The sequence below is a fragment of the Apium graveolens genome, chromosome 2 (assembly GCF_009905375.1).
Source record: "Apium graveolens cultivar Ventura chromosome 2, ASM990537v1, whole genome shotgun sequence".
NCBI lineage: Eukaryota > Viridiplantae > Streptophyta > Magnoliopsida > Apiales > Apiaceae > Apium > Apium graveolens.
Window position 1 is genome coordinate 268,117,273 of NC_133648.1, and position 12,284 is coordinate 268,129,556.

At 35.4% G+C, this 12,284-nt stretch overlaps 1 protein-coding gene across 1 annotated transcript; it reads right to left on the bottom strand.

The window, feature by feature from the left end:
- Positions 1–924: 924 nt before the first annotated feature.
- LOC141700573 (uncharacterized) lies at positions 925–8,198 on the bottom strand. Its single transcript, XM_074504287.1, has 6 exons — positions 8,133–8,198; positions 3,172–3,240; positions 2,387–2,618; positions 1,943–2,013; positions 1,218–1,316; positions 925–1,138 (listed from the first exon to the last, which is right to left on the bottom strand). Exons 1-6 carry the CDS (start codon positions 8,196–8,198, stop codon positions 1,043–1,045), a joined length of 633 nt encoding a protein of 210 aa, XP_074360388.1. The 3' UTR covers positions 925–1,042.
- Between the last annotated feature and the right edge of the window lie 4,086 nt (positions 8,199–12,284).

The window sequence follows — 12,284 nt, forward strand, 5'->3', positions numbered from 1 at the left end:
CCATTCTGATGTTAATGTACTGTAAATTGCATATGCCATCCTGGTACTATTAATAGCCCAGGGAACCTATTGCATTTTCAACCAGAAAAATACCAACAATATGCAATAAATCCAACCAAATTTGTAAAAACATAGAGGTATACATTGATACCAAATTTACTAACATTCATTCCAACAAGAACTCAATTCGGACATTACTTTCCAAGTCTAAAATAAACATCCCAACTAAAAATAATAAAACCCAAATTCCAAAGTTATTACATCCAACATTCTAAACATATTTGACTAGATAATATGTACCACCAGATAGTATCTGGAGGTAGTATCTGGAGGTAGACAGCATCTGGAGGAAGATTCCTATAATACCAGAACCAACAGTAAAGTGAGAAGTGATACAGTAGGAAATTCCACTGGGAATGTACTTACATTGGCATCAGCTGAAGAACTTGGAGGCTCCATACTAGGGACGGATGGAGTTTGTTTATATAAAGAAGATCCACTCGGACATAAAACAGTTGACTGTGAAGGCTTTGATTCCCCTCGAGATGCCATGCCGTAGTGAGGTGGGAGTAGATGAATCCTATCTATTAAAAAATGTCTGTGTCTAAAGCACAACAAAATTAGAGCTAAGCTTTCAGTGCTCAATAATGAACTTGTATTGATTCAGTGTAGGGCAAGCTCAGACTTTTATACAAACTCTAGGCCATGAAATGAAGGAACTAACAAAATGTAAAAATGCTGAAACATTAACAAAGGATAGATAGTGAATATATCATACAACATTGTAAGTTATATATATAGCGCCATCTTAATAAAAGAACATTTATGTGGGGGTACAAGGTACACCTATTTAACCTATTTACACTCCATGCATGACTCTGTAAAATTATATCAATCTCAATAGTAAACATGCACAAAGATCGTGTAGAGCGTTGATAAAGTCTGGGAATTACAAGATGTATAACATTACAGGAAAGCATCCTATAAATCTGATTAACAAATTAACTATACTTTCAGTCTTTTACCCTTTTATCAAGATTGTCTACATAAGTTTGCTGTTCAATTTCTCAATCAAAAGCTTTTTCTCCTCTTCTGGCAGAGAATTGAATATGAAGACCGACTTGTCACCAATATCATCCTTTAGTGGCAAACAAAATCTGTAAGAAATGGCATAAAATCTGTTTTTTAAAAACATCTGGAATAAATGAAGGATTTACCTTAATTGGCTGAGTGAACTTCCGTTCAGCAAACACCACAAAGAGTGCCATCCACAGACCAAGTAAAGTAGTCTTAAGTCCATCATCCATTAGACCTGTCTGTATTTCCAAAATAACCCATAGTCAGCATAGGAAGCATAGATGGTGCAATAATTTACCATCTCAGACTTCAAAAATAGATACATATTCTGTCTATTATCTTTCAGAACTAAATATATTCTTCATTTATGATAGACAAATAAATGGTGTTTATAATAATATCATGTGATTAACTCCAAGATGAACGAGGATTAGCAAAAGCACCATATAGGTTAAAAGGACAACTTGTTTACAAAGAACACATTGTAATTGAGCATCTCAAAGTCCGTAAGAGAGGAAAAACTTTTCCAATTCACAACTTAAATAATGAAGTACTGAGTTTAATGTAAACATTAGCAATTTCGTTAGTTCAAATCAAACAACAATCATAACTGAATACAACTGAAAATCTCAATGAATTTAAGGAGGTTTTATTCTGTGTTAATTATAAGAAACTGCTTGTGGTTCTGTTTTCTGTTACATGAGAGGTCTGGAATTACTCTAGCAGATAGGTCAAGGTTTTTGATCAAATTCCTATCAAAGTTTCCAAACTAATAAGCGTCAGTGTACAACTTCAACAAAGTAAATACTCATTATTTTAACAAATGTTCAAGAAATGGAAAGGTTAGTTGGGTACAGAAAATTACCAAGTGCCCTAAAAGAACTGTAGGAACTACAAATGTAAGAACTCCAGCTTCCAACTTCCCATAGCAAAGCCCTGGTCCATTAATAAAAGGAATCGGTATATCATTTGACATGATAAATTAACATTGGAGAGACCTAAACTAATATAGCCCCTGCACATTATACTAATTCTAAAGATCACTCTTGATAATCATTATCTGAAACACTCAACCTGGCACCTGGTATAGAGCTGAATATTTTTTAAGAAACAACAGTAAAAACTGTGTTCATTTTTCATTTCAAGCTTCGTTAATAAATAACTGACCTCTATAGATATTATATTCAATAGTCGAGGAACAAGTAGCCATCCATTTCATTTGTAGAAAAGAATCATACACCAATCATTATTTTAAATGTAAATATCAGAAATTACGAATCAAGCACACAACAAAGAATGAGCAAATTACCTTCCTTAAAGACAAGGCCCCATAATAGTTGAAGAGTGCGCTTAATCTCAGTTACATAGATGTGGATCAAAAATAAGGATAGTCCTAACCCAACAGCACAAAGTGCATAGAAGAAATCAAAATTTGGTTTGATCAGATCCGTGAGGAAGGAATGGTTAGGCAGGAAAGCCGTGGAAGTGGCAAAGACAAAGGAGGCAGCAGCAGTCACCAAGCCTGATCTATATAAGATAACCTGCAGAGTATGGAAAAGGATGAACAAGGAATACCTACTAATGCGTAACACTTCTTTTTTTTTTTATAAAAAAATGGATCGGCAGGCTTAAAGCCTAGCGAACACCCATCCTGTCTTGATAACAAGAGGTTGAGGGTTAAGACCTCAGTGGGGGCAGGAGTGTGCATATTTAAATTCATGCATATGACTATTTTTTAATGGACAAAGATCTATAATGGCATCATAGTTTTTCGAAGTACCAAACCAGCCAATGTATATGCACAAGGAAAATGATAATGAATGACATAATAATAGCGACATGAGCAATTCAATGTTTGGAAAATTTCTATATTATTTTTTGACCGTCAGCCCTTTCAATTTCCCCAAGAATAACTTATTTCCCGAACCCGATAGATTTCGATACTTAAAACAGCAAATAATTTTACGAGATCACCGTATGTAATAGGCAATGACACCAGAACATAAAAGTCATCCTCTTGGTAAAGATGGGTACACTTGTAAAGTTTGCTGAATATAAACACACTGCAACATAACTCCGCAGTTAAACAATTACCATTGATGTAGGAAGATGATGATGCAAGAGCTCATCACGGAATTGAGGCCCAATGTGAGTATACATCTCCTGCATGATAAGGATGCAAGTTATTGAATAAAAATCAAAAAGTCATCCACAAACCATAGTAATTTAGAATGCCAAGGTCCAAATATCCAATGGATTGTTTAAGTTGAAAAAGGCAACAACTATTTCAACAAGTTACCGAACATAAAAAAAATGTCAAATTTGTTACATCTAACTTCAAAATGGCTGAAATCGTAAACGGTGTTATAACATCAAGTTAAAAGCTATAAAATAAACAACTGGCCACAAAGAACTGCCATGACATACCCACCATCAGAAAATTCATCACAGATTTTGCAAAATCTGAATAGTAACGCAAGAGAAACTACGTACCTTATTATTGTGTCTACCTCCAGATACTAGCTCCAACCTCCAGATACTAGCTCAATTTCAAGTTTAATTTGCTCTAATTTGAAGCTCCAAATCTTGAATTAGAATTGGGGCTAAAATTAGGGTTTCGGAGAAAAGAGAGAAGAGACGGTTAACAGAGACTAAGGTAAGAAGAGAGAAGAAAGGTAAGAAGACTAAGAGAGAAGGAGGGGAGAGACGAGAGAGACGAGAGAGGCGAGGGTCGGGGAGAGATGAGAGGGTCGCGGGAGGTTTTTTGGAAAAGGGGGGAAAATATGTTAAGTGAATTTTTTGTTAAAATTAAAGGGGGAAGTGAACCGAAAAGCGGGGGGGGGGGAGTTAAGTAATTTTTATTTTTTTTAAAAGGCCATAGACAACGGTTAACAAAATGAACTGATTTCAAAGTTAAAAACATATTTGTGGCCTTTTTAATTTCTGAAGATAGACAACGGCTACTAAGTGAAACCGATGTCAATATGCGTATTCAACATCGCTTTTTATAAAACCGATGTTAAACTGCATTTTAACATCGGGTGCATTACATGCCGATGTCTAAGGACCGATGTCGTATCTACTATTTCTAGTAGTGCTAGCTCATTCATGGTCTTGAAGTTTAAATGGGATAGCTTCTTGTGCCATAGCCAACTTTCATCCTGACTTGCTTTACTGAGAAGACAAGTAATAGATTCTGCATTAGATGAGTTAAAGTCGGCTATATACACATTTCCTTTTCTCACACCAGTGAGAACTACTTTGTTGCTTCTTTTGTTAGTCACAACACAGGCTTCTGAGTTGAAGGTTACTGAGTTGCCTTTATCACAAAGCTGGATGATACTCAACAAGTTGTGTTTGAGACCATCCACTAAGGCAACTTCTTCAATGATGACATTGTCCTTTGAAATTAAGCCATATCCCACAGTATAACCCTTGCTGTCATCTCCAAAAGTAATACTTGGGCCAGCTCTATCCAAGTACCAAAGATTCTTTCTGTTTCTCTGCACACATCAAAATCAAATCAAGTTGATTTTGGTACCCAAGTTTCCGTGGGTCCTGCCTTGTTAGCTTTCTTCTTCTGTTTTTTGGGCTTTATCTCATTTGACTTGGGGATATCAGATTCATCCTTGGTCATTTGAGTTGGGCCTTTGAAACCATTCATTGCAACAGAATTATCATGCATATTATAATCAACAAGGAATGACATGCTATTAGTGAACATATTATTCCAGTATGGCAAGCTAAATGGCATTTGTGGCATATTAAATGCAACATAATATGGATTATGTGCAAATGGCATATTAGCAAACTGTGCATTCAAATTCTGTGTAGACATAGCATTTATAGGCATGGGAGGCATGGAATTCATGTTAGGAAGTGAGATGGCACAGACATGGAAGTAGGCATGGCAGATTTGCAATTAACAAACAAATGATTTACACTACCACACCTAACACAGATTTTTTTAGGAGCATATTTATCAGGTGTGTAGTTATTGTGTTTGTTAATCCCTACTTTACCATTTCTATTATTTTTCTTTTTAACCTCTGTTTTCACCTCAATCTTTTCAAGTCTGTCACTTAACTATTTGACAATCATGTGACCAACATTAGCCTTTTTCCCTTTCTTAACTTGACTCGATTCTCCTGAAACAAAGTTCTTGGAAACAGATCCATACTTTTCATTCAGGTTAACAAGTTTGGCTTTACTGATAGGCTTGCTTACAACCGACATATGAGGATTTTCATCAGTCGACGGATAACCCTTTTTGTTATCCGACGGATGATCCTCATCATCCATCGAGTCTACATCTGTTAGCACTCCATCCACCAAATTTGGTTCTAGTTTCTCCTTGTTCTTTTTCCAGGCTGCATCACAAAAGGACTCGATTCCTTGAACTTTGGTGATTTGAGCATGAACATCTCTAGATGTTTTCCATGCCTTAATCACCTCCTGTTCATGCTCGAGCTGCTTCTTCAAAATTTCTTCTTTTTCAAGGACTCAGTTAATTCCTCCTTGGTAATCTTACACTCAATTCTTAATTTTTCAAAATCAATGAACTGAGACTCTAGCACATTATTTCTCTCACTCAAAAATAAATTGCTTTCTTTGATTTTAGCATTTTCTTTAGTAAGAGACTTAAGTGTAACACACAAATGATATAACTCTGTAGACATGTCATTTATGGCATCATTACACTCAGCTTTAGATAAATATGCAAGGTTTGTAGTAATTACCTGATTACTTGAAGAACATGTTTCTGTTTCATCAGACTTGGCCATTAGGGCTAGATTGACATAGCTGACATCTTCATCTTCATCTAGACCATCTGATGCCCAATCATTTTCTTGTGTAATTAAAGCCCTTTTCTTTTGTTTGAGCAGCTTAAAGTATTTTTGCTTATAATCCACCGGCTCAAACTTTTTCTTACTGGAGTCTGACTTCCTACACTCACTGGCAAAGTGCCCTGCCAAGCCACATTTGAAACATTTGAATTTTGATTTATCCACCATGTTTCTATTTGGCTTGGCTGCTCCAAAGTTCTTTTTGAACTTAAGCTTGGAAAATCTTCTGGAAAGAAATGCTAAATGTTCATCAATGTCTTCCATGTCATCTTAGCTCAAAGAATCTTCACTTTCTACTGCAAGCCCCTTGCCCTTGTTTTTACAAACCCTTGAAGTTGACTCAACAGCTTCCATCTTCATCTCCTTCTCTTTTTCTAACTCAGCAACTAGTGCAATGGACCCTCCTTTCTTCTTTCCTCTCTCCATCCTCTCATCTTGCTCTATTTCAAGCTCATAAGTTTTCTGGATGCCATACAGTCTCTCCAAAGTAAACTCCTTATAATCTTGAGAGTTTCTTAATAAGACTGTCATTGGTTTCCATTCTTTTGGAAGAGATCTAAGGAATTTCAGATTGGAGTCTTTTGTCTGATAGACCCTTCCGTGCAACTTTAGAGCATTTAGCAGTTTTTGAACCCTATTAAAACTGTCAGTGAGAGACTCACTTTTTTCATTATGAAAATGCTCATATTGCTGAATTAGTAGTTGCATCTTGTTTTCTCCAACTTGCTCAGTGCCATCACAGATGATCTGTATAGTATCCCAAACATCCTTGGCAGTTTTGCAGTTGATAATGTTGTCAAACATATCACCATCAACTCCATTAAACAGGATATTCATGGCCTTTTTATCTTTCCTGACTTGTTCAATATCAGGATCAGACCATTCATGCCTTGGCTTGGGGACAAATGAAGATGCATCTTTACCTTCCAATGATGGTAGGAATATTGACTCCAACATCCTTCTTGTTCATCTTGCTGTATTGTTTTGATCTTTAAACTTTTTGTTCTTCAAGAGCTTGCTCTGATACCAGTTGTTAGGCCCTTAACAATGTAACAAGAATTACAGAAGGAGGGTTGAATGGAATTCTTGAAACTTTTTCTTGAATAAAAATGTTCTAACTCAAATATATATATATAAAAGTGTGAATTGATTAGCAGAATGCGGAATAGATACTTGAAATGAATCAAAACACAAGTAATTAAAAACAAGAGTCTTTAAAAACTTTCTGGTGGATTTGAATAATTCCACCAGAGATATATAATATATATCGAGAGAACTCTGTGTGCAAAATGCTCAAAGCTGCTTACAAAATGATAACAACTAAGAATGAGAGAAATGCTAAAAATACAGCTTACAAATGTTTCTCTCTTGGTTGCTTAGTTTCTTAGTTTATATTCTATTGCTGCTTCTTGGTTTATATATCACCAAGATTACAAAGTAATAATATAAGATAATAAAACAAAAACTATCAAGTCTAATACAATGTTGCTTCATTACTCTATTCCAGCATCTTTGAATATCTTCATAATAGCATGGAAATGACAATGCTTCTTTGTTTTTGAAAACCCAGTTGAATAGGCTACCACATTCCATTTGCATACACTCGACGCATGTGACTGTGTTGTCACTGTCAACAGATATTTGAATTCTTTATCCGTCAAGTTTATGATCATCCATCGAGTTATTGATCATCCGTCGGGTTGTTGATCATCCGTCGAATTCATTGATGTTTATCCGTCGGGTAGCAATCAGGCACTTGACTCCATTTCATTTATGCAGAATTATAAGACATCATCTATGTACAATTAATCAACCTATTCTGCATATCTAGTTAAAGTCAATATGACTTAAGTACTACTACAGATTCTAAACAATGTGTATGCAGAAATGTGATACAGACTTATTATTACATAAGCTACTCACTCGATGGATAATAAATCATTATCCGTCGGGACTAAATTGAGTCATCCGTCGGGACTATAATCCTCATCCGTCGAGTGCTACATTTTCACTAAGTAAAATCTACCAAGGTGTTTTGTTCATGAAATCATCAAGTACACAACATATACACAACACATCACACCTGAAGCCCATATTGACATATTTAGATGGAATTTTCTTCCATCAGCTGGTGAGGGTACGGGTTCGCATTTGAAGCCCATATTGACCTATTTTTAGCTGTTTCAGGTCAAAATCAACATAAAAAACCTTATCTCCGACCATTTTCAGTAGTCCTTTTTCACCAAGACTATAACCCATGTACATCAAAGCCATATCTTTAATTTTACTCATTTTTATTTTTTTTCCTGATGAGCCATGATATCTCCTTTGATTCATCATCTTTTTGAACATACTTTCTTGAGAAGTTGATTCTCTCTCTTGTATGCGAGCTCGATTCACAAAATCTTTGCTTGAGACATCGTTCTTGGCTCATTTTCAAGATTACCACAATTGTTCTTTAAGTACGACCATCGTCGGGCATCCTTCCTCTCTAAAGATGATAATGATCCCCTCCTTCTAGCGCCAAAAATATTGGGAGAGAAATTTGGTTACAACACCCCGTGATTATCGTGCTGAAATAACTGATTTGCCCTTGATTTTTGGGCATAGGAGCTGCTACTACCATAACAGTTATGGTGTGGTTGCGGTAGCATAATCAGAAATGTGATGTAAATGTGGACTGAATTAGAAAAGGTATGACGTACAAAGGGCTGAGAAAATATTCTCAGGCCGGTACTCAAAAATGATATCACTGTGAATTATACAGGCTGCATGCATATAGAGAGTGAAAATCCGAACATTTTTCCAATTGCCTACATACCCTTTTTATAGGGATGAAGGTCAATGTAGTTCTCTAGGATTAGGACTCCTGTCCTTGAACAACAAGTTTCGTTGATGATAAGCCATATAAGTGTTTGTATTGATCCCAACAGTATCCTAGGTGTGCTTCCAGTGTCCATGCGTAGCAGGATACCTAAGATTGGATAAATCCATTATTTAGAATGATTATCATTAATTTGATGTTTTTACCATGTAATTATATGTAAATATCACGTTTGCAGTGATAGAGTTTTATTTGGTAGTAATTCTTCTAAAAGATAAGAGGTACAGTCCACGTCCATCACTGATACAGTAATAGGGGGTACGTATCAGCACATGTATTTGTAGTTCATTAGCATGATTAAGTATAGAGGTACTTAAAGCACCTATCCTGCTCTCATTGGGGCTTTTCTTGATGCACAACCGAACGTATTGTGACGATACTCGTTATTATATGGACTTCTAAAGGGGAGCTCCAGTTCTATGTAAGTACCGCGAGGTTCGTATGTTTAACAAAACCCCGCTTAAGGACCTCGGGTTTGCACCGGAACCTGAGAATGTTCCAATTACCCATTTTCATTAGCCCAAGTTATACCAAAATCATTGCCAATCAATACCAAAGAAGCCCAAATTCCCTATAGACCTTAAATGGAGCCCATGTGAGATTTTAGGCACAACAACACACATTTTAAGACTCTTATCTAATATAGTTTCATAAATTATTCTAAAAACTTTTTTATTTTGAATAAAAATTAAAGGTGCAATTTTTAATTCAGAAAAAAAATCAAAATAAGTTATGGAACTATGCTAGATACGAGCTTTTAAAATGTGTGTCAAACATTATATTTCAAATATTAAGAACCTATAGGAATGAAGGGAGTAATATTTACGTATGTAGACCATGCCCCTGCTCCGTAGACATGGACGAAGCCAGAATTTTGAACCTCCCATGTATCCCATTAAAAAATGAATAAAATATGTTTAATCAGGGAAATAATTATATGTTACGGATATGTTGTAGTCTTGATGATAATTCACCAAAACACCTTAAGTAGATTTATTTAATGTCTTTTGTAGCCTTCAACGGATAACCTCAGTTATCTATCCGTTGAAGGAATAACTTATATTAATAAGTATGTAACACATCCTGTACACTAGAATAGCTAAAGAGATTTAATAGTTTTAGTAGTTTCTAAGTTATGTTGGCTACTAGCAATATATACAAAATAGGTGGGTTAAGTGTAAATATAAAATGCCTTGTAATTTTGTATAAGTGAAAGAGTATCAACTGCTAAGGAAGCAACTTCAACTGCTAATCTACAAAGCTTCAACGGATGACTCTACAAGCTTCAACGGAAAACTCAACATGCCCTCAACGGATAATTCAAGCCTTCAACATATATCAGTTAAAGCTGTCAATAGTAGCTATCAAGAAAGCTTCAATGGATGACACCAATGTAATGTCAATGGATAACATCTAAGGAGCTTCAACCGATAATCAACAAAATAGCAGTTGATAGGGACTTGACAGAAGCTGACAGAGTTACATGGGTTGATAGTGCACAAAAGGAATGTGGTAGCCTGTTTGCAAGTGTTGGAAGAAATTGAAGCATTTCCATTTTTATGTAAGGCAGTCTCGTTCAAAGATGATTTATCTAACTTGGATTGCATTCGACAAAAAAATAAAGAAACATATGATTGGACCTAGTTGATAGGAATATTATTCTTGTCTTATTGCACATGTAACTTGGTGAATATATAAACCAAGTGCAGCAAGTATCTTAGAACTAAGAAACCAACTAGAATAATAAGTAGAAAGCAAGCTGTATCTCTAGAAACACTTTCAAGTTGTAAGTTGTAAGATTCACTTGTGAGTACCTTGTGCAATTTGAATCACAGAGATTTCTTCAATATATACATCTCTGGTGGAAAGACAAATCCACCAGAAAGTTTTTAAACTTGTGTTTATTTACTTTGTGTTAGTTGAATACTTTTAAAGTCTTATCTGCATTCTTGCATATTCAAAACACAGTTGTATATTTAAGAATTTTTTTCAGAAAATCAAAAAGAAACCAGAATTCCATTGAACCCCCTTCTGTAATTTTGTTGTTGTATTGTTAGGGAATAACAATTGGTATTAGAGAAAGCTCTTAAGACACAAAGAGTTTAAAGATCAAAGCGATCAAACAACATGAGCAGGAAGGATGTTGGTGTGAAGATTTCAATTCTGGACAAAGACAACTATCATCACTGGAAAGTGAACATGCACCTTCATCTCTCTCTCAAGATGAAATCTATGTCAAGTGTATAGAAAATGGACCTCATGTTCCTCGCAACATTGCAAAAGATGTTGAAGATGCTACTAGAAATGAGCAAACTGTTCTAAATCCTAAATCAGAATAGACTGATGAAGATATTAAAATAGTCCATAAAGATAAAAAGGCCATGAACATTTTGTTCAATGGTCTTGATTAAGACATGTTTGATAATGTCATAAATTACAAAACTGTTAAGGATGTTTGGGACACTGTTTAAGTGCTATGTGAGGAAACTGAGCAAGTAAGAGAAAATACGATGCAACTTCTTATACAACAATATGAACACTTCCATTTTGAAAATGGTGAGTCACTAAGTGACATTTTCAGTAGATGTTTAAAACTATTGAATGGTCTAGAGTTGTATGGAAGAGTCTACCAAACCAAGGATTCCAGCCTAAAATTTCTAAGGTCTTTACCAGTTGAATGGAAGCCAATGACAGTCTCTCTCATAAACTCACAAGAATACAAGGACTTTACTCTTGAGAGACTGTATAAAATTTTGAAGACCTGTGAGCTTGAAATGGAACAAGATGAGTTGATAGAGAAAGGTAGGAAGAAAGGTGGATATGTGGCATTGGTAGCTGAGCATTAGAGAGTGGTGGATATGAAGGTTGAAGCCGTTAAAACTACACCAAATAGCAATATTTGTGAAGGCAGGTCTGAGTTGAGCAAGGGAGAATGGTTAATAGCTGAAAATGAAGACTGTCCAAGCCAAGATGACATGGATGAAGTTGATGAGCATCTAGCCTTTCTATCTAAAATATTTGCAAAGCTCAAATTTAAGAAAAAATTTGGAGCTTCAAAGTCCAACCAAAACATGGTTGACAAAACCAAATTCAAATGTTTCAAGTGTGGGCTAAGTGGTCATTTTGCAAATGAGTGCAGAAAGACAAGCTCTGAAAAGAAAAGGTTTGAGCCTGTAGACTACAAAAAGAAATATTCTGAGTTGCTCAAACAGAAAGAGAAGGCCTTCATAACTCAAGAAAATGACTGGATAGCTGATGAAAATGATGCAGATGAAGACATGAACTATGTTAACCTTGCTCTCATGGCAAGTCAGATAAAACAGAGGTTAGCTCATCTAAAAATTATGTAATCACTATTAATCTTTCACAGATTTATAAAGATGAATACAATGATGCTATTAATGATTTGTCTACTGAATTGTATTATTTGCGTGTCACACTTAAATCACTCACAAATAAGAACATTAAAATTAAAG

What these genes read in the sequence shown, in the direction of transcription:
- LOC141700573 (XM_074504287.1), bottom strand. Translation starts at nt 8,198, where the DNA reads ATGGCTTTGATGTACATGGGTTATAGTCTTGGTGAAAAAGGACTACTG. An exon ending in GGGCCTTGTCTTTAAGGAAG is followed by an intron (nt 2,014 to 2,386) that starts GTAATTTGCTCA and finishes TTAATGGACCAG; the next exon opens with GGCTTTGCTATGGGAAGTTG. An exon ending in CAGTTCTTTTAGGGCACTTG is followed by an intron (nt 1,317 to 1,942) that starts GTAATTTTCTGT and finishes TTGGAAATACAG; the next exon opens with ACAGGTCTAATGGATGATGG.